At 35.9% G+C, this 23083-nt stretch overlaps 3 protein-coding genes across 6 annotated transcripts; all 3 read right to left on the bottom strand.

Annotated features, from left to right (window-relative positions):
• Positions 1–676: 676 nt before the first annotated feature.
• LOC130714528 (nuclear transport factor 2B-like) lies at positions 677–3188 on the bottom strand. Its single transcript, XM_057564436.1, has 2 exons — positions 2835–3188; positions 677–1121 (listed from the first exon to the last, which is right to left on the bottom strand). Exons 1-2 carry the CDS (start codon positions 3129–3131, stop codon positions 1047–1049), a joined length of 372 nt encoding a protein of 123 aa, XP_057420419.1. The 5' UTR covers positions 3132–3188; the 3' UTR covers positions 677–1046.
• Positions 3189–4088: 900 nt separating this feature from the next.
• Positions 4089–12225, bottom strand: LOC130714524 (histidine kinase 3). Of its 4 annotated transcripts, none has more exons than XR_009011319.1 (11): positions 11085–11867; positions 9506–9787; positions 9018–9187; positions 8495–8707; positions 7980–8166; positions 7850–7901; positions 7509–7738; positions 7302–7400; positions 5606–6744; positions 4793–5135; positions 4089–4607 (listed from the first exon to the last, which is right to left on the bottom strand). XR_009011319.1 is itself a non-coding variant. In XM_057564429.1 (11 exons), exons 2-11 carry the CDS (start codon positions 11568–11570, stop codon positions 4901–4903), a joined length of 3093 nt encoding a protein of 1030 aa, XP_057420412.1. In that variant the 5' UTR covers positions 11571–11660; positions 11891–12225; the 3' UTR covers positions 4089–4900. The 4 variants fall into 4 exon arrangements, 3 of the variants coding, with proteins under 3 accessions (XP_057420412.1, XP_057420413.1, XP_057420411.1); XM_057564429.1 differs by adding an exon at positions 11891–12225 and having other exon boundaries at positions 4089–5135; positions 11085–11660; XM_057564430.1 differs by adding an exon at positions 11891–12224 and having other exon boundaries at positions 4089–5135; positions 11085–11432.
• A 4973-nt stretch (positions 12226–17198) lies between these two features.
• LOC130714527 (histidine kinase 3-like) lies at positions 17199–21567 on the bottom strand. The gene is made up of 7 exons (XM_057564434.1): positions 21115–21567; positions 20224–20505; positions 19738–19904; positions 19205–19417; positions 18775–18961; positions 18634–18687; positions 17199–17517 (listed from the first exon to the last, which is right to left on the bottom strand). The coding sequence occupies exons 1-6, from the start codon at positions 21397–21399 to the stop codon at positions 18646–18648; spliced, it is 1176 nt and encodes a 391-aa protein (XP_057420417.1). The 5' UTR covers positions 21400–21567; the 3' UTR covers positions 17199–17517; positions 18634–18645.
• Between the last annotated feature and the right edge of the window lie 1516 nt (positions 21568–23083).

Raw genomic sequence — 23083 nt, 5'->3', positions numbered from 1 at the left:
GAACAAGGCATCTGAAAATGCCAGACTATATTAGATTATATGTTGAAATAACATTGTTGGCTTTAGCGAATTTTGAGGATCTATAGAGAAGAGTTGCTCTTATCACTAGTAATGAATCGTAAGCAATGCTCTTGCTTGCTAGACATCAATCGCCAAACCTTTTATAGGGACAAAAACCACCACTTGGATTATAGCTAGCACCACCATTAAGAAAAGGGACATCAAAAGTTGCAGAAGAGTTATGATATATACATACCTCTACACTTCTTTTTCACCTTCATTTCTATCTATTTCTATTTTCTCTATCAATCAAATCATCTATCACATCTTTACTTTCTCTCTCCTTTCTTCCTATCTCTCTCTTCCTCCATCTCTTCACCACATTTTTGAGGTGTGAAGATATAATTATTTGTGATGAAATGCTACCAAAGTTACATTAAAAATTCTAAACACCATTTTAGCCACAATTATTGAACAACAATAATCTATGGTGATCACCTTTTTTTTTATTAGGACCAGGATAGAATGTGTAAACTTAACTACCGAGAGAAAAGCAATTCGGTTCATTAGATGTTTGGAGGCGCTATAATTGAATTTAAAGTCAAAATCAACTCTATGATCGATGCATATCATAAGAAGAAAAGTGGACTGCAAGCTCAGTCATGCTAGCCTTAGGTGACAAAAACAAACCTTCATTAGGCAAGCAAATGCAAAGAAAACATGAAGACAAGATGCATAAACCAATTTGCTAAGAGGTAAAACTTGATAGAGATGTTTGGGCTCCATATCTCCATCAGAAATATATTCAAGTTTTAAACCTCCGCGACCCGGTAATATTTGACAAATGACAAATGATACTTGACAGCATTTTCAGACCAATCACAATAGGAAATTCTAAACACAACAGTCAACAGGCACAACTAAGCGTTCAACACAACCAACCAAAAAAAACCATTTTCAATTTCAAATTTTAATTGACCAATCTGAAACAGTTACAGGCAAACTTCTTCTATGGCCTTTCAGATCATATATTCCATGGTCTATCTTCAAGCATAATTCAGACGGAAGACATCATTCAATACGTAATAGCTTCCTTGCGGTGTTGGTATCAAATGGAACATCTGCAAACAGAGAGAGACAAGTTTAGTAAAAAAAATATAGGGAAGAACAAACCAGAGCAGGGGAAAAAAGAGAGGTAAGAGCCCACCAGAATACAATGAATATTTCTATCAACACAGGAAAAGCAAAATATACTATTACTCGTATAAGTTAATGGCTATCCCATAATTTCACCAGTTAACCATCTAATTCTGAACTATCTTTAGGGTTATACGAAACATCATTTTGACAAAAGAAATATTACACCTCTAGTTGATGGCTATATCACCATCTCAGTAAAAGCATTGATATTTCTAATACTATGACCATATAGTGTACTACTATAGCAAGCGTGAAGCCTAACTGTGTCTTTGAACACTAGTTGATGCAACATGAAGTCATGAACAAACTTCCATGTCAATCCATCAGTAGAATTTCGTTAACTTCTATACTGAAGTGTGTGTGCAGATGTATAACAAAACACACCCTTCACATTCCTAGAAATCTCAATTTTATTCCCTTCATAACAATAAAGGCTTACAAAAGCTGACTGTACATGTCGAGTGACATGGCATCTAACTCGGTGTGAGAGGAGTCGAATGATATCCGAGGTTAGCATAAAAACAAGTCCAGTAAGCAAAATTCTCAGAACTTGGAGGATAGTATACATGCCTGAGTTATTTAGCATGTAACTCAATGTGGGAGGAGTCAAATGATGTCCAAGGCTAGCATAAAAACAAGTACACTAAGCAAAATGCTTAGGATTTGAAGGGCTTTGTGCATGCCGAGGTAATTTAGCACCTTGATCAGCCAAAGTATGGGAGTCATTCACCACTAGGCTGTGATAGGCTGACGTAGCTACGAATTAGCATGAAGGGCCATAAGCTGAAGAGAGATCGTGACGTCTACTTAATGAGTAGAACCATTATATCATTAACCAGTTATTAAATAAAACAATAATGCAAGGAACAGTTCAATAACTACTTAAAGTGGAAAGACTAAAAGACAAAGAAGCTTCTAAGAGAATGAAAAAGACAAAGAACAGGCATCTTCACTCGAATACAGATTCTGGATGTTAGGACAAGCAGGGTTGTTAATGGCGGATAGCGTAGTGTAGCGGCAAGCCCAAAAAACGCTATTTCGAGAATAGCGGCAAATAACGGTGAACAGTGGAGTAGCGGTGAACCCCCAGGGCGCTACGCTACAGCGCTATTGCGCCGCTATAGCGCGCTATTAACAACCCTGAGGACTTGGCCCCTAGAATTTCGGAAAGAACACTCCCCACTTACTTACACCCAGTTCCTGCTTGTGAGTATCATTTTCAAAAATCTTCATACATAGCAGTTTAAAGAGAGTATTCATTCAGCTAAGGGAATTTAAAAACAGAAAACACTCCTCTCATATTGAGTGAAAAAACAAACCAAATCACAATTTGCAATATAGATTCAAATTTCAGCATTGAATACAAAGCATTTTCCTCTGGCCAAGATGATGAATAAGAGTACTTCAATTCAATAGCATCTAGGAAACTTGAACACAGTATTCAGAACCAGGGATTTAGCTTTCTCAAACAACAGTCAATCAATTCTAAGATCAAACATCATCGACGATTATTACTATATACTACGAACAATTAAAGGCAGCAAGCAACTAGTTATGAATCAATGAATCAACGGCGATAATCGAAAAGAAGAAGAAACCCTTAAAATTGAAAAAGTGAGTGAATGGTAAGGGACCTGGCTGAACTTGAGGGCGTGCTGCTCGCCGGCGAGTTGGAGATTACCGCTGACGAAGACGAGCATGCCGTTGTTGACGCCGGAGGGCTGGCAGTCAACGGTGGAGATGGAGTGGAGGCACTGCTGGAAGGGAAGGGAGGTGAGCTTGGCGACGATGTTGGTGGAGCCTTGGATCTTCTGACCCTCGAAGGTCAGCATGGAACCTTCCTGGTAGAGATTCGCCAGTCCGGCACGGTTGCCGTCGAAGGTGCTGTAGTAGTGCTCCACAAATGCCTTTGCCAACGCGTCTGGATCCATCTCTCTCTCCTTTCTCTCTCCTCTTTCTCTCTCTTCTCTCTCTCTCTCTCAACGCGACCTTCCTACTCCCTTTTATATTGATTAGGTTTTTCTTTTTGGGCCGCAAGTTGTTTTTTAATAAGATTGGGCCGGAACTTGTGTAAGCTAGCTAGCACATTGGATTCTCATGCTCGAGTCAACTCTCTCACAGCTCTCTCACATTGGTTTACTAAATTGCGAGTAACGAGTACGGGCACTTAGGTAAACAATGGGTTTGGGACAAATGTTTAACTTGGTACCCACGTGCGTATGAGGACGATTATGATACTTTTTAGAAACCTTAGTCCGAAAATATGTACTACCCTACCCTACCCAAAATCTACTCATTGTCATCCCAAGATGGAAGTGTGCTTTATCATTTCCCCACATACAACACTAATGTTTTCCTATGATGCGTTAGACCACAAGATGCTTAAAACTCGGCAAAATTTTCACATTGAGTTAACAACAAACAAAGATTGAACATGACATCGTTCAACCAAAATCACTTATCTTGGAGAATAGTGGTGTGCATGCAAAGACCCTCTGACGCTAATATTTTCTATGATGTGTTAAACCGCAAGATGCTTAAAACTCCGAATTTTTTTTCCATATTGAGTTAGTAACCAACAAAGAGTGAATACCTCATCTTTCACTCAAAATCATTGATCTTGGAGAACGGTTGGGTACATGTAAAGAGTAAAGACCCTCTAGGGTGCAACCATTGATCTTAGACAATGGTGAGGTATAAAGACCCTTTGACGCTTAAATCAATGTGCCATCGAGCAGTTTCAGTGCGAGGAAAAAGGGGTTTGCTAATCCAAAGGCAGTGTGATATGTTATTCTAGCTGAGAGCATGTCCGTGATAATGGGTAATCGAGATCGCATGTCAAGGTAGAGCAATGAATCAAACGAAATCCAGAACTAGAAATGCACATATCGACCAAAAAAAGTTTAAAAAATTGATGGATCACTCAAACACTACAGTATAATGTGTCAGTTACATATTTGAATGCCAAATTCCAGCACTGTTAGGAACAAAAGGAAGCAAAGCTGATGTTGTTACTCATCATTGACCATCTTTATTGTGGGTCATATACATGGATGATGGTGCACTTCCACACCATTGTTGCCAAGAAACTGAATTCCTTTCTTTCACATGAACCAACCTCTTATGATACATGCATCAATTCCCAGAAAATGTAACTTGCCTAGGCTAGATTACTGTAAAGTTGTAATATTACATACACAAGGATGGAACTCCTGAATCTATATTATATAATATAATACACCCTAGTCTTTATATCCCCCTCAACCATTTCCAATTGGCAGTTAACAGTGGATGAGACGAGAGAATAACTTTACATGGAATAATCAATGGGTTTTTAATTTTGATACCCTTAACATTTAATCACAAATCAATTGTAACCAATCAAACTTGGCTCCTATGTACACTCCCTGCCATAAAAATAATATTTTAAACCAGGGATCTTAACACAGCAGAGAAGATAGTGAAGTAGGACAAAAGGTAGAATGAGCCATTTCTGCATGACTGCATGTCTACAAAATTTTCCCATTTCTTCCATCCTTCTTTAAGTAGAGAAATACTGAAACATGGAATGGCTGTTAAATAGGGAACTTACTCTCAGGAGGCTTCTGAACATGTTTATACATTTCAGAGTGTCCCTACAGACAGTGATGCTTCGGTCATGAATAATCTTCTGGTTTAGATCAGCACTGTTTTTTTTTTTTCAAGATGAAGGGAAAAATCTAGAAACTTCTCTATAAAGCTGTTCAGCTTCAAATGGTTTTGAAACATATCCATCCATGCCATATCTTAGGCATTCCTCATGTGTAGCCTGGATCACATCTGCAGTCATAGCTAAAATGGGCACATGCCAGTTCGAAACATTCTCAAAGCCATCCATAGACACTTCTCTGTTCACATTGTGTTCCATCTCTCTAATTCTCCTTGTAGCTTCAAAACTGTTGGAAAATAATTGTGTATTAGCACCTTGTGACATGATGATAATTGTATTTTTAGAAGTAACAATGACATAAATCAAATTTTACTTTTTCTTTTAATTTAGAATTGTCAAGTGAATTGTGCTATTACAGTATTACTGTGCCACGAAGTTAGATTCCAAACACCTTGTGTGAATTCTATACATTAGATGCATGTTTGGAAATCCTTCTATAATTGATTCCCAAAGAAAAATTATTTGTGGGGAGAAGCTTATGTGAGTAGCTTCTAGGACCCAGAAAGAAGAAAGAGAAGTTGATCCAAACATGCTATAGATATATGTAATGCAACAAGTTTGGTTTTCACATAAACTGTCCTGTAATTCCTATAGATCAATAGAAGAATTAAAAAAAAACCTTTTGTGTGTTTATGTAGAGATTTCAGTTTTAATTCCAAAATTTAGGAAAAAGGTAAAAGATTTCTAGTTGCATACCCATCCATTTCTGGCATTTGAATATCCATGAAACAGGCATCAAACTGATGGGGTGGCGTCAGTGAAGAGATGGCATCTTGCCCACTGCTAACACAAACCACAGCTGCTCCATACTTCTTCAAAGCACCGGCTGCTACTGCACGGTTCACACTATTGTCGTCTACGATTAGAATCTTCCTCCCGAGAAGAAGTTGGCGAAGAGACAAACTTTGGAGTTCCCTATTTGGAGGAGTACTCTTGTTCCTAACACCCATGGCTCGTTGTAGCGTGACAGCAAGCATGCTTGCTCTGAGAGGTTTTGTGATGACAGTAGGATAATGAACATCAGAGGCTACACTACTTGCTTTAGAAGAATTACTAGAATTAACAAGAATAAACAGCTTTGGAGGAACCCCATTATCAACTTTCCTTGTGTTCTTGACAAAGTGAGATGACATGCCTGAATCTCTGTCCCAGACCGCCTCCTCAATCAGGACCATATTGGTAACTATGCTCCCATTGCCTATGGTTGACAACCCTTGGTTTAAATCTGAAACGATTTCAACATGAATGCCAAGCCGTTGGATGTGATATCTAGACACTTTTGCGCGAACGGTTCTCGGGTCAATAACCAATGCAGTCATCCCCTCAAATGCTGAAGATGCTGGTTGAGGCTGGTTGCTGATTTGCTGAATTTTACACTCATTTGAACTCGGGAGTCCATTGGTGAAGACCGCGGTAAAAGTGAAAGTGGATCCAATCTTGGGTGTGCTTACAAATCCAATTTCACCATTCATGAGGCCAACCAAACACTTGCTAATGCTTAGGCCAATACCAGTTCCCCCATGTTTTCTAGAGATGGATGGATTTACCTGCATGAATGGAGTGAAGATGCGGGACTGGGCTTCTAGAGGAATACCTTCTCCTGTGTCCTCCACAGATACAATCAAATTGATGAAATCGCTCGAGGAGGATGAGAAAGAACCAAGAGGTCCCTCCTGACTGAAAGCCTTGAATCCTTCCCAGCTCTTGCGGATATCAGCCACTGGGAAACCACTCAAGGTATTTTTATCAGAATTTGGTTCTTTGTCAACCTCTACTGAATGGACAACCTCCTCAACAAGATGGATAGTGACAAAAACATGTCCTTTGTCCGTGAACTGCATAACAATAACACAATTAGTTTTCGTGATATTTATTCTTGAAATACACATCAACTTTGATCTACTAATTGTCATTCTTGGCAGGAACACTAATTGAATTTTCCCCCAATATCCAAAACAATCCAAGAGATAGTAAGTGTTTGAAATATAATATAAAATCATTCATGTGCCTTCACCCAACAACTTCAGCTTTTGGGATAGATCATAGATGGTTCATGACATGGTACCAGAGCCTTTTGTGGCCGAATGGTCAAGAGTTTCATCTTTGTTGCCCCCATTTTTCCAATAAAAATTTGAATTTCAGCACAAGGTAGGTGGACTTATGCGTTTTCCACGCTTCAGGCTCAATGAGCTCTTGCGTGAGGGGGCGTGTCAAAAACATAATATAAAACAATTCGTGACTTCACCTAACAGCTTAAATTTTATGGTTCGTGACAGTAAGACTGGTGCATGCCTATAAGGAAAGATCTATGAGCAACTTTCATTCTACAGTATGATATCAGACAAAGAGACATTCACATTAAATAGTGCTCTTCTTTCTCCCATAGACTTACCTTAATTGAGTTACCCATGAGGTTTGTAATTATTTGTCGAAACCTTCCTGGATCACCTATTAGCAGTTCAGGAACCTGATCTGACACAAAAACTGCCAACTGTGCTCCCAGAAAAATAAATCATGAAAAGGCATGAGCTACAAGATGACAATGCAAACTTTGAAATTTCATATGTAAAATTGCTACAGTAGACGATTGATATATTACCTCTAATCCTTTTGCTTGAGACTTCTCAGAAAATAGTGACAACACATCATCCAGAATTGCCCGTACATCAAAGAGCACAGCCTCAAGCTCTAGCTTACCAAATTCAATTTTTGCCTGGTCCAAAACCTCATTTATAAGTGATACCAGTGATTTTCCGCTGTCCTGCGCTGTTCTGACATATTCCTGTTGGGTTACATCTAGATCTGTGTCCATAAGCATATGCAACATCCCTGAAAATGCAAATTAGAATAAGGTCATGTAAAGAAGCTCTTATTTTTGTGGAATATACATTGTTGAATATTGGATGCTGTATACTAAACCATAGAAAGAAGACAACTCACCTAAAACACCATTCATTGGTGTTCTGATCTCGTGGGAAACAGTAGCAAGAAACTGCAGTTATAATTGATATAAGTCAGTAGTAAGTAAGCTAGAACAAGAAGTTTAAAAGTAAATAAAAATACTACATACCTGGGATTTTGCAACATCAGCTGCCTCAGCTCGTTCTTTTAGCTCCATCATCTGACGGTAATCTTCTTCTACTTTTGCAATTTGAATCACAGTAGCATAGGAAATTTGTCCAATAAGGAGTGGAATAAGAAAGGCACCAATTGAAGCAGCTATTGCCAACAATGGCCATGGCGGTTTCTGTTTGAACCTGTGTAAGCATCAAACTTAAATTTCATAGACTCTTCAAGTCATTGACAAACCCATTTTAATCATTGCAAATGTAATTAAAAAAAGAAGTTAGACTTAATATCTTAATGACCCCCCAAAAAAGTGTTAAAGCATCAGAAAAATGAAATCTAAACAAGGTTTTGCTAACATCAAACCCATAATAAAGTATTATACCATGTAATACTATATCCCCTTGAATTCAATATCATATCTTCTACCTATAATGAATGTCACTTTCATTCTTACTGAATATGCTGGGGATTAAGCAGGACAGAATTACCAAACTGACTCTGCAGCATAAGGCTTACCTGCAGTGCATCTCATGCTTTCTGAAGGGGTCTCCAAAGTTAAGACTGCTGACATGATAGAACGCATCCCTGGATACATTTGAGCCGTACATGGCGATTGGATGAGTATGATTTGTAGTATCATACACATCAACATTTACAGTTTGCTTGCTAGCAAGTTGCTGAAGTAATTTATCCACTAACGACTCAACATGAAAGACCCCACCAAGATACCTGTTCAGCAGTAATGAAGATATTAAATGCTACTCTCTTACATTAAATATATTCATGATTTTTTCTTTCTGAAATTCCAAGCAGTACTGGATTTCAGTGAAGATTAGCAACTTCAAACTTTTGATTGCCACAAGGGAAGAGCTAGAATATAGTTCACTCATAAACTGTGTTCATTAATATTTTCCAACAAATTTGAATGCAGCGTTTAGTTGCTAGGAAAGGGAGTAAGTTCTTATATGAAGATAAAAAAATTAAAGAAAAATAAACTAATAGAATGTCAGATCCAATAAATTTCAAATTTTATGCATACCCATCAGTTGCTTGAATTCTTTCATTTGGGGTAGCATTTGATGGAAGATCTTTCTTGTAGACAGCAAATGTCAGGATAACCCCTAGACGATTTGTTTTGAGCAGCCTGAAGGGCGCAGTTAGAACAGCTTTCCCTGATTCTCTTGCACGCAACACATTCCCACGGTCTTCCTGTGGATGAATAAGTGAGAAACTATGACAGCCATAATCTAAATAATTGCTACATATGTAAAATATCAAGCACGAACAACCTGTCTCAATTCTACTTAATGATATTAAAAAAATAAGTCCATTCATATTACCCAGAAGTTAGAGCTTAGAATGAATGGACCAAAATCATCATCAGGATATCTGAGGCTGTTGTATAACATTTTCACAATTTGCATAATTAACTATATATGGTTCAAATATCCGCAAGGTGCGTCAATTCAGCTGACAAACTTAGTGCTCCACATAAAATTTTACAGCAATTTTATTGCAGAAAAGTACCTTTCCAGAAAGCACGTCAACAGAAATGACATGTGAAACCGTATCTTGTGCAAATATGACAGGAGCATATTCTTCCTGAATGGGGGATGGCTCCAATTTTTCTGGGGCATAATCATCCTTATGAACTGGGTTCTGCTCCACAGTGTCCATCCTCTTAATAGTCCAGCCTTGTTGCTTTTCAAATTGTTCCCTTTCGGATTGGAGCACCCTTACAGCATATGCTACACCACTTGTAAGGGGCCTCTCAAAAGCTGTTCTATCCGTGTACCTGGCAAAAGTTCTCTGCAAATTTTAAAAGTTAGTTGATTTGTAGAAATATAGAGGGATGACATAAACCATTGGATCCCATGAAATGAAGGAATCCATCAGGTGGATTTTATGATTAAAAAATGTATCACTAGTAAATTTTATCACAGAAACATGAGACCTGCAATATTGCATGGAACTAAATGTTGGGTACTAAAGAGCCAACAAGAATGAAAGCTTTAATGTAGCAGAAATGGAAAGATTAATAACGGTGAGTATCTACCTAAAACATGATAGGATTATAGAAAAAAAAGGTAGAGTCTTAGGTGGTTTAGGCATTCTTACTTCTTAGAATTTGGGTTAGGCTTATCTCTACCCCAAAAGTTAGCTAAGTGGAGAGGATTGCTCTACGCTATATAAGGATTTATTTATCTATATCTCTAGTCAGCGTGAGACTTATCAACACACCCCCTCACGTCCGAGGATGGACATCTGGAGCGTGAAGTTTGCATAACTGAACATCGGCGAGTGGTCCATTTATGGGTGGCCCAATAAACGTATCTAGGATAGGCTCTAATATCATCAGAGAATTTGGATTAGGCATTACTCTACCCCAAAAGCTAGCTTACAGTTGAGGATTACTCTACCTTGTATAAGGTAGAAGAACCATAGAAGCGCGTGTAAAAGTGAGAGTTCTCAACAGGCATTTGGAGAAGAACCATAGAAGTGCTTGTAAAAGAGGTTGAACAAGATAGAAGGGAGAGTACCTCTAGAGAGGTAGAGGGAGACCAAGGAATATCGAATACCATAAGCCAAAATATTAGCAAAAACTTATATGTAACTTATATGTGTCTAAACTTAAAATATAATAGAACTTCATGGTGTAGACTGATTTATGTAGCCGACTCCAGCTACTGGCAAAAGGATTGGATGATGGTAAGATTGATTTGCAGATATGAGACTAATTACCGCTGCAAATTGGAACATTTTCTATCCAAAAATAAAGAGAAAGGTGTATGGTGGGGTGGGCGGTGGGAAGGAAATTGGGGTCCTGCTCCAGAAGCTCAAGTTTAGCAATCTTATAACCATTTAGACCCCAACAATTTTGCCATGAAAATGAGGAAAGAAATGCAATTTGACACTAAATTTAATGCCAGTGAAATAAATCAAAAGCTATACAATAAAATTAAGTAAATAAAGTTACAAGATATCCTGGTGTACAATAATGAACACTAAAAGTAAAAAGGTGTGCCAACACAAATATTCACTCACACAGTGAGGAGTTACATCCTGATTTGCAACATTATGCATAGCAAATAAAGCTTAGTAGTACCTGATCAATGGTTGAGGGGTTCTTGGAGTGATGGAAAGTTGAGATCAGAATCGACATGGCTTGGATATGATTCATACTCACATTAAACTGATCCTGCAGCATCCTAGCCCTTTCATCACACATGCTTGCCAGAGTCTCTTTCCTCTTCTCAGCATCTTGAAAGGACATGTAGAAGTAGATAAACACAGATACTCCGATCCAAAACACAATCCACGCCCTATAAAGGTTCCACCACATTTGTCTCTTCACTCCCTTGGACCCAATATACTGGTAGCAATGTTGATAAGTTCTGGAACCACTCCCTGAGATCTTCTCCCACCATTTCAGCCCCATCTTGCCAAAACCACCCTGAAAACCCACCCTAGTACCCTTAATTTCACTGCAGAATAACCTGTTGAGGTAAACAACAGACACAACCCAGCAACATAGCACTAAAACTAGATGCCCCAACTTTAGACCAAACCCTACTACATAGAGCAAGCTCATCCACAACAGTAACCAACCCAAGTTAAGTAGAAACAGTTTCAAGAGTTTGTGAATTGCAGCTGATTATATTCCAGCTAAAGTGAGAGAACACTGTCAAATCAAATCCACAGAAATACAGAATCTCATCCACCAGGCTAATTAACAAAACAAAATCACTACAAGCTCTGCACTTTGTGGTAGAAGGAAATTCATCAATTCAAGAATGAAGAAAAACAGCACCAAACAACACCTCCCACTTCCTAAAAACTTAGAAGGTTGCAGAAAAGAAAAGAAAGAAAAAGAAAAACAGCAATAACAACAATAATAGTGATGTGACTGACCTTCATATAAGATGCTGTCTTATCCACCCAATAGCTTAAACTTGAGATATGAAAGTAAACAGTGGAGTTAATTAGAGGAAGATAAAAATAAAATCAAGTACCCTTGAAGAGAATCATAAGATTCTGAGTTTCTGATTCTAAAGTTTAAACCAAAATTGATACTTTTTACTAGCAGCTACCAACCAAAGATGCAGGAGAAAATGAGAGGCTGAAACAAAAAGATTCGATTTTTAATGCCACTCAACTCAACAAAGAAACTCTCTACTCTCTATAGCTTGTACACAGAGGGGTCCTAAGACAAAATAAGAACAGCATAAGCACGTGAGTGTTCAAGCTTTGGCTCCCACATCAAGGGATTTTCTTTTAGAAGCTGTAAAAGGATTATTAAAATGGAAAAATGGAGGTAGAAATGATTATTAAAGGCTTGTTTGGTTTCATTCCATTCAGTTTTTTAATTTTAAATTGTTTTTAGACATAACTTCTAAAACTTGCTCTTTAAAGAAGAAAATAATTTTTTTATCTCAATGATGTTTTGTAATTTCAGTGATTCTTACCAAACAATTCTTCTATTACAAAAATTGAAAAGTGATTTATATGTCATAAACAAACGCTAAATTAAAAGTTTTTTCCTAAAAATGATGTTAGCACCCAAAAACTTCTCATAAAAGATCCAATACATGTTGATCTGCCCATCTTCAATGATTAAAAGTGGTTGTCTGGATCCATGGGATTAAAAGTTTGATTATTGAAAACTCATTTTGTAGGACATTTGATTTTTACCACACAGATCATATAAGATTGTCTCCATAAAAGAGTACATATGGTAAAACCAAAATGAACTACTCATGTAAATTTCTTACATAGCTAATTTTTGTGGGACATAAAAAGTGGGTGGGTTGGACCTCGGTCAGCATGATATTCAGATCAAGACACACTTTGTTGACCATGTATCACTTATAGAGATACTTACCAACCGTACACTAATACAATTCTTATATAACCGCAGCGTTAGAGCCTGTTTGGTTTTCAGTTGGGTGAATGTGAAAGTACATTCACTCAACCCAACAAGTGTATTTCGTTGGCTGAATGTGCGTTAGAAATCGTAATCTCGAATTTCAATGTTTCAAAATGACTTCCTAACTGAAAATCAAACATGCACTTAGAACTTAAAAGTCTCACATTAGTTAGAAATATAGTCAAACAAACATTTATAAAGATAGAGCAGCTTTCACCTCTTGAAATAATTTCTGGGTGAGTTGGGTCTCCTTAATTCTAACTTGTGGGATCAAATACAATTAAATACCCACTCGAAAAAAAATCTGAGAGCAATGAATGTTATTTTAAAAAGTAATGATTAATAAAAAAGTTTATGATAAATTTTGAGCATGGTATAATAATAGAGGGCAGAAAGGCATAGTTGTTGTTGTTGTCCTCACCAGCAGAAATAATCGACTTTATTTCCTTTACTTTGTGTTGAGTTCACATCCCTATCTATCTATCTATCTATCTATCTATCTATCTATCCCTCCGTAACCGTAAGCAACTTCTTCACGCCAAGTCATTGTACCTCAGTGCGTGCGTGTGTGTTTGTTTCGCTGTACTTTCTGTTACCAAAATTACCCCTGCATGGAACCCAAATTTCAAGAATAAGCCATCAACTTTTGTTTTTTTCCTGCAGAATAGCATTAGATACCCCGTACTTTATCGAAATTACCATAGCAAAATGAAAATAGTAGGTAGCTAGAGAAAGAATACCCATGATTACAAATAGAAACCTCTCATCAAGGTGGTGTTATTATATTTTTCTCCATCCCCTAGCACCGTTGAGAAGTGTTATCCAGAAACACTTCCATATTTTTATTGTGATTTATTTATTTCCTTATTTTCAAATTAACATATTTTATTCACTTCTTAAAAGAAATTGATCCAAACATGTTATCAGATATAATAGTCTAGTGCCTAACTCATTAAAGAGTTTAATTATATTGTTCTGCACATATTTATATTTATATTTAACTGATCCAATACAAGGGACCACACATGATTAATAGGGAATTTTAGGCTGTTTGCCACTTCACTAATTGGAACTTGTTCTTTTTCCTAAGATAGTTTTAACTTTTCAGCTACGAAATGGGAGCATAATTCCATTATGCCTGCCGCATAAAACAACTTTAATGGTATTATTCTATTGTCAAAAAATGTCTTGAAGAGAGATTCTAGAATTAAGAAGTAGAATTAACATTCTTTGTTTTTTTTTTAATTATTACTAGCTTCCTAATATAACAATATTTATTTCTTTTATTAATTTTGATTCTTCCAATTTTCCTCCACTATTAAAAATTATATGTTAAGGTATAATTTGGTAAGATAAGTTAATGTTCTCCTAAAACTACGAAAGTGACAAATAAATGAAAATAAAAACACTTAAAATAGTAAAAACGGAGTGGAGTAATAGTTAATAACACTATATTGTTGGTGACCTGGTGTGAATATGTATTTTTTTAACAAGACATCAAATTATTTTTTAATTTAATTTCTTTTAGATTTAATTAAGAGTTTCTATGAATCACTCTAAGTAACTATGAGGTAAAATAATTCTACTTAAATGGTCTAATAATATTTGACATATTTTTTAAAAAATTAATTTTAACTCATAAAACATGTTAAAATAGTATTAGATCACCTAAAACGAAGATGATGATATAAATATTGTTGTAACTCATAACAAACACCTCTAAAGTCTACCTAAGAGTAATAACTTTTCTTCAAATGTTGATCTCATAGGAGGCAACAAGAAGCAAAGGTTGGACAAGGAATTTGGTACATGGGTAATTGATGAGGAGCTTAGGGGCAAAAGTCAAAACAAGTGAAGGGGCAGGCCAAAGTGGTTGGGGAAGCATCAAAATAGACAAAGTGGTACTAGTAACTTAGATGGAATGGGGTGTCATGAACTTATGGAGAGCACTTTAATCAAAAGTTTGCCACGTAGTGATTAGGACATCATGAATTTAATCTTCACACGTTAAAAATTCATGTAATTTTATTATCTATATTATAATGAAAAGAGTTAAATTTCACCATAAAACTATAGGACAAAGAAAAAGGGTTAATTAATAAGATTACACTTCATTCCCGCATATATATATATATATATATATATATATATATCACTAACCATTATCCTACTTTTTTTTATATGGGGTGGGAGCTCTTCCTGAAAGTGACATCCCACGTCATCTCTCAAGTTTTGTTTTTTGTGCCAATCACAACTGGAACTGGTTATGTTTTGCTACGCGTCTTTATCCTGCTTTAATTTTGACAGCAGTTTCATTCACCATTGTTGATCACATGAGGTCATTTACTAGCCGATAAATAGGAAAAACTTATATTCACCTACTTTCTTTTTATAATTAAGGGGGCAAATCCCAAAGAAACAAGATTACACTAATATGAAAAATATGATTGATAATTTGATATAAAAATAGAAAATAGGAAAAAAAAAGTGAAGCCTTTGGCCCTCTAAATTATAAAAAAAAAATGTGAATAACAATTATAAAATAGAACCAAATTAAGTTAATTTGTTCATATCATATAATTTAATAGCATATTTGGAAAATCATGTTAGTTTTCCATGTGTTTTTGGATGAACATTAATTGCAAAATTGATTATGACACATAATTGAGTATTATAAATTTAGGTTAAAATGAAATGATCAATCTTTAAATTTACTCATCATGAAAGTGATTTCATTAAGAGAATATCATTTGGATGAATTTGATTAGAATTACTTTTAGAGTTTGTAATGGCTAAAATTGATATTATTTGAACCAGCTCAAAAGAATATTATTAAGCCCAAAGACATCCCAACTGACTTAAAAGGTCTCACAGCTAAGTGAAAACCACAATGACAGATTTGGTGACTTAATAAAGGAATGATCTGTTTTGGGAAGGTCGGGCGAGTCTCATGGAAATCCAATTAAGAATGAATAAGCGAGCCTAAAGCCAACCTTGCACAGTTGCACTCTTAAAACCCTTTATAGGGGCTTCCCATAAACTGCAGAGACAATACAATCAAGATGGGTATCAAGTCTGTATATACAAGTGTAATCATTCATTTACCTAGCACACTACGCATTCTTACAAAACTCCAAACTCTTCTTAGACTCTTAAACTATCGTTTTACTCTCTCACTGGCTTAAGCGTTGGAGCTCGTCGTGACCGTGCAGCTCTGTCGCGCTTACAAAGTCAGGCCACGCACCACCTCCAAAGACAATGAGAACACCAAAATCTCATTTACAGAAGAATTATAATTAATATAGACATGTTTGCACCAATTATTTTTTAATTATGAGTTAATTTATTTTAAATAAATTTTATTAAATTAATAATAACATGTTAATGATATTAAAAACGTAAAATTGGCAATAATAAGAATTTCTTGCTCCACCACAATTATTCAATTAAAAATTAATTGAGTTTTTATTCACATGTTATGTTGTTCAATTGAAAAGTAAAAAAGGTATATTATTTTATTTCTAGTAATTTTTTTTTCACCCTTTCAAAATTACCATTTTCATTTTTCATCATTGTCGTTAACTTTTTCATCCGAGTTAGATGAAAGTCCAAGTAAGCACTCCATGTGGCACTAAAAAAAAATTTGATAAATTTTAAGTTTTAACATTTAAGCCTTCTCTTCTTCTACCTTCACCCTTGTCTTCCTTGCAAATGTTAACCTGTTCGGGATCGATACGGTGGCAACCCTCCTAACAAATGACCTTCGTGAGTTTCAATCTTGTAATCACACCCTTACGAGAATCAACACGCATAAATCGAGAAATGGTCCAAAATGAAATGAATGTTACTTTTTCCACCTTTTATTTTCGGTGGCTATAAAGTTTCGGTAACCATAGATCATTTACATAGGTTTTTACATATCATCTACCAACACAATTCTTACAATGACAACAAGTTAAACATACAATTTTATGAGGGGAAGTTACATGTTTTTATTAACTACATCAACATCGTCGTCCTTTTTCCACCTTACACCCACCGTATAACACAATTTTTTTTTTTAAGTTAATTTTTTTTTCTCTTTCTTTCAATACTTTATCAAACTAATAAGAAGCTGTTTTTTTATTTATCAAATCCAAAACAAGCTGTTAAAGACTACTTGGTGGGATATTCGTTCTTTTCTGAACTTTCTTCTTTCTGGTCCAAGCCCCAGATTAAAATTTTAACAATGAGGCTTATACTTGGACCAAAAACAATATTAGTGAGGCTTATATACCGGAGAACAGTTCGGCCTTAGCCCAAAATATACAACAAAAGTCATAATTCACAAAGGAAAAAAGTTTAGTTCACACTTTTTGTTGGTGATAGTTTAGTTCACACTTTAATTCCATTCTTTGAAAAAAAAAACACACACCTTAATTTCATTCACATGTAGATAAAGATAGGAATAAAAGAAGGATACATGATTGGATATATTGTTTGCTTAAGATTTTTCTTATGGGTTGCATATTCCAAATTTAGAGTGTTTGATTCTTCTTTCCCAAAACCTTGATTGGGCTGCGGCCCAGAATAGTGAATAGCAGTGTAGCAGTTTCTTCTTAGGAGTTGTGCCCTGCTTAGTTAAGAAAAAAAAGAAGAAATGAGAAATATAATAGGTCAAACTAGACATAATCAAAAGTTAGTGAAAATTAGATAAGTTAACATGCACTTGTTGTCTAAAACAATTTTACACTCACAACTAATCATAGCATGACAAGTGGGAGGAATACTTACAACATAATTCAATTAGATGACTGTGTAAATAAACTTCAATTGCGCACACCTTTAATCCAAATTAAGATATAGTCATAAAATATGCATGTTCCTGGACCGTTTATTCAGCACTGTTAGGTATCTAGCTTGAAGTGTCCAGATCTGCCCTTTTTTGTTGACCAAAATATTTCAAACAAGATTTCTTTAAGAGAGAAATTCATCTAAACAACGTCGTGGACAGTTGTTAGATTTTAATAATCTAAAATCTAATTATTTGGCTCTATTACTTTCCCACAGTACGAGGAAACACGTTGATTAATGATGTAAAAAGATACTATTATTAAAAAGATCAACTCATTCCGGTAACTGGTTTTTATCAAATGTTTTGGTGATTCTTAATTCATACTTCTCCGATAACGATGAAGCATCATTCTCAATGAAATACTTGTACAAACTTTATTATATATTCAATTTAGCAAATAATATTTTAAATTAAAAGGATAGTTTTTAAAAAATTATTCTATTGAGGGTAAGGCATTTTTTTACAATGTTCAAGTCTTCAAGAATAAGATTTGTAAGTGGTATATTGATGGATATGGCCAACGGCCGGTTATCCTTAATTAATTCCTTCTTAAGTAAAGTTTCGGTTTCGAGTACTATGTATGGATGAAAAAAAAACCACTAAAAAACTAGTTTCACTAAAATGTGGATTGTTGACTCATAGATAAGTAGGAATTTTTAGTCATTTTATAACATTTTGAATTTAGTAATCTAGTTTTAAAGTAGGTTTTCAACTAGTGTTGCTCTAATTTCATTGACTTGTTGGAGCAGTGCAATATTGGGATCATTTAATAAGGCTCATTATCTAAAAATGCAAATTAGAATAAGGTCATGTAAAGAAGCTCTTATTTTTGTGGAATATATATTGTTGAACATTGGATGCTGTATACTAAACCATAGAAAGAAGACAACTAACCTAAAACACCATTCATTGGTGTTCTGATCTCACGGGAGACAAGTAGCAAGAAAGCTGCAGTTATAATTCATAAAAGTCCCTGTGATCAGTAGTAGGAAAGCTAGAATAAGAAGTTTAAAAGCAAATAAAAAGACTAAATACCTGGGATTTTGCAACATCAGCTGCCTCAGCTCGTTCTTTCAGCTCCATCATCTCACGGTAATCTTCTTCTACTTTTGCAATATGAAGCACAGAAGCATAGGAAATTTGTGCAAGAAGGAGTGCAATGACAAAAAAGCCAATTGAAGTAGTTATTGCCAACCATGGGAATGGCGGTATCTGTTTGAACCTGTGTTCGCATCAAACTTAAATTTCATAGACTCTTCAAGTCATTGACAGCCCATTTTAATCATTGCAAATGTATTTAAAATAAAAAAGTTATAAACTCTAAACAAGGTGTTACTAACAACAAACCAACAAGATTTTAAAGTTAATCAAGTATTATACCATGTAATACTATATCCCTTTGAATTAAATATCATATCTTCTACCTATTATGAATGTCAAACTCCTTCTGCAGCATAAGTCTTACCTGCAGCGCATCTCATGCTTTCTGAAGGGGTCTCCAAAGTTAAGAGTCCTGACATGATAGAACACATCCCCGGATACATTTGAGCCGTACATGACGATCGGATGAGTATGATTTGTAGTATCATAGACATCAACATTTACAGTTTGCTTGCTAGCAAGTTGCTGAAGTAATTTATCCACTAATGAATCAACATGAAAGACCCCGCCAAGATACCTGTTCAGCAATAATGAAGATATTAAATGCTACTCTCTTACACTAACTGTGTTCATGACATTTTCTTTCTGAAATTTCATGCAGTACTGGAATTAAGTGAAGATTAGCAACTTCAAACTTTTGATTGGCACAAGGGAAGAGCTAGAACATTGTTCACACGTGAACCATGTTTTTTAATGTTTTCCAACAAATTTGAATGCAGAGTTTAGTTGCTCGGAAAGGGAATGAGTTCTTATATGAAGATAAAAAATTATAAATAGAAGAAAGAAAAATAAACTAAAAGAATGTCAGATCCAACAAATTTTAAATTTTATGCACACCCATGAGTTGCTTGAATCCTTTCATTAGGGGTAGCATTTGATGGAAGATCTCTCTTGTAGACAGCAAATGTCAGGATAAACCCTAGACGATTTGTTTTGAGCAGCCTGAAGGGCGCAGTTAGAACCGCTTTCCCTGATTCTCTTGCACACACATTTCCACGGTCTTCCTGTTGATGATCAAGTGAATAACTGTGACAGCCATAATCTAAATAATTGCTACATATGTAAAATATCAAACATAAACAACCTGTCTCAATTCTACTTAATGATAATTATGAAATTAAGGCCATTCATATTACCCAGAAGTTAGAGCTTAGAATGGATGGATCAAAATCATCATCAGGATATCTGAGGCTGTTGCATAGCATTTTCACAATTTGCATAATTAACTATATATGGTTCTAATATCCGCAAGGTGCGTCAATTAGCTGACAAATTTAATGCTCCACATCAAAATTTTACAACAATTTCATTGCAGAAAAGTACCTTACGAGAAAGAACGTCAACAGAAATGACATGTGAAACCGTATCTTGTGCAAATATGACAGGAGCATATTCTTCCTGAATAGGGGATGGCTCCAATTTTTCTGGGGCATAATCATCCTTATGAACTGGGTTCTGCTCCACAGTGTCCATCCTCTTAATAGTCCAGCCTTGTTGCTTTTCAAATTGTTCCCTTTCAGATTGGAGCACCCTTACAGCATATGCAACACCACTTGTAAGAGGCCTCTCAAAAGCTGTTCTATCTGCATACCTCGCAAAAGTTGTCTGCAAATTTTAGAAGTTAGATTGATTTGTTGAAATATAGAGGGGTGACATAAACCATTGGATCCCAGGGATGAAATGAAGGAATGCATCAGGTCAGGAGTACTCTATGATAGAAAAAATGTATCACTAGCAAAATTATTACACTAATATAGACCTGCAATATGGAAAGGTTAAGATGGATGAGTGACTGCCTAAACATGATATGATTATAGAAAAAAGGGCAGTGTCTTATCTATGGAATGGAGGGAGACCAAGGAATATCATAAGCCAAATATTAACAGAAATTTTGATGTATATAATGTCTCTAAACTTAAAATATAACTGATGGTAAGATTGATTTGCATATATGAGACTTGTAGCATGTTTGAAAATCCTTCTAGAATTGATTCTAATGCCAAAATTAATTATGGGAAAAAGTTTATGTGAGTAACTTCTAGGTGTCAAAATTGATCATGAGGAAAGAAAAGTTGGTGCAAACATGTTGTAATTACCGCAGCAAAATTGGAACCTTTTCTATCAGAAGATAAAAAGAAATTCAGTGTCCTGTTCTAGCAGCTCAAGCCCAGCAATCTTATTAGCAAAGTAGAACAAATAAAGCTTAATTAATACCTGATCAATGGCAGAGGGATTCCTAGCGTGATGTAAGGTTGAGATCAGAATGGACATGGCTTGGATATGGTTCATACTCACAGTAAACTGGTCCTGCAGCATCCTAGCCATTTCATCACACATGCTTACCAGAGTGTCTTTCCTCTTCTCAGTGTCTTGACAGAACATGTAGTAGAAGATACACACAGATACTAGGAACCAAAACACTATCCAAGGCACGAAAAGTTTCCACCACATTTCTCTCTTGGACCCAATATACTGTCTGTTGGTACTGTATTTCTTCATTCTTGAGTTGATGAATTTCCTTCTACCACCAAAATGCAGAACTTTAGTGATTAGGTTATGTTAACTAGTCTGGTGGAGGAGATTCTGTGGATTTGATTTCACTGTGTTCTCTCACATTAGCTAGCTGAATCAGCTACAATTCACTGTGTTCAGTCACATCCCTATCCCATCCATCCGTAACAGTAAGCAACTTTCGTTACCTCAGTGCGTGTGTGTATGTGTCACTTTACTTTCTGTTGCCACCAAAAGTGCCCCTGCATGGAACCCAAATGTGAGAATAATAATTCATTCACACCTTACCTTAGACCATCCACAATGTTTTGTTTACCCCTTTTCTACCCCATTTTTTATCTTCCCAACATTTCACATCATCTTCTCTCTCCAATTCAACAAACTCTCAACAATTACCCACTCCAATGATTTTCTCTCTCAACACCCTACCCCACCACTCACCCTACCCCACCACTTTTTTATTTCATATTTTTATTTAATTTAATTTTTTTATTTTTATTATTTACATAAAATTACAATTATTGTTTTAAATGAAATTAAATAATAAACACTTAACAAATTATATTTTTTTTTTAATATAGACAATAATTTATATTATTTCCTTAACTAAAAAATGGAAGACGACAAACGAAGCACACAATAATTTATTTTATTTTCTTAACTTAAAATGCAAGACAACAAACTAAGCACACAACACACAAATAACGTAATTAGTACGATACAAATCATCTTCCATCACGAAGCATTTGCAAACTTTGTCCATATGTGCTTCACTAGATATGCTTGCAGTTCGTGATGAACGTTCGAATCACGCAACTCGGATCTAGCACGCACATGATTTGCAAAAGCGGGTAACACCTCGGTCGAGTATGGTTGCGGTGTACTAGATCCACCTTCCCCAGATTGCTCAAAATCGGTCCAACGTTGAGCATATGAATTTCGTTCATCCTCAACAATCATATTATGTAATATGATGCATGACCTCATAATGATACCCAAATCAGCTATGTCCCACAAACGAGCTGGTTCACGGATGATTTTAAAACGAGCTTGAAGAACTCCAAATGCACGTTCGATGTCCTTCCGACATCCCTCCTGAACTTGTGCAAACAACTTATCGGGTTCACTTTGAGGAAGTCTAATCGATTTGACGAAAGTTGGATAAGAAGGGTATATACCATCAGCTAGATAGTATGTCATATTATAGGGACGTTGATTCACAAAGAAATTCACATTTGGAGCCTTTCCCTGTTCCACGTCATCAAACACTGGTGACCGATCTAGAACGTTTATGTCGTTCAACGTTCCCGGACATCCAAAAAAGGCATGCCAGATCCATAGATCATGAGATGCAACTGCCTCAAGAATAACCGTTGTGGTTCCCTTATCCCCTCTAGTAAATTGACCTTCTCATGCTTTAGGACAATTTTTCCACTCCCAGTGCATGCAGTCAATACTCCCGATCATGCCTGGGAACCCCCGCATTTCACTAACATGTAGTATTTTTTGCAGGTCATCTTCGGTTGGTGCTCTAAGGTACTCGTGCTCATACAATCGTATGATTCCTTTACAGAATCTACGTAAACACTCCAGTGCTGTAGTACCTCCGATTTTGATGTACTCATCGACTGCATCCGCTACCACACCATATGCTAACATTCGCATTGCTGTT

This window comes from Lotus japonicus, chromosome 4 (genome assembly GCF_012489685.1).
Source record: "Lotus japonicus ecotype B-129 chromosome 4, LjGifu_v1.2".
In the NCBI taxonomy this organism is placed as follows: Eukaryota; Viridiplantae; Streptophyta; class Magnoliopsida; order Fabales; family Fabaceae; genus Lotus; species Lotus japonicus.
This window is presented reverse-complemented; position numbering and strand designations above follow the sequence as displayed.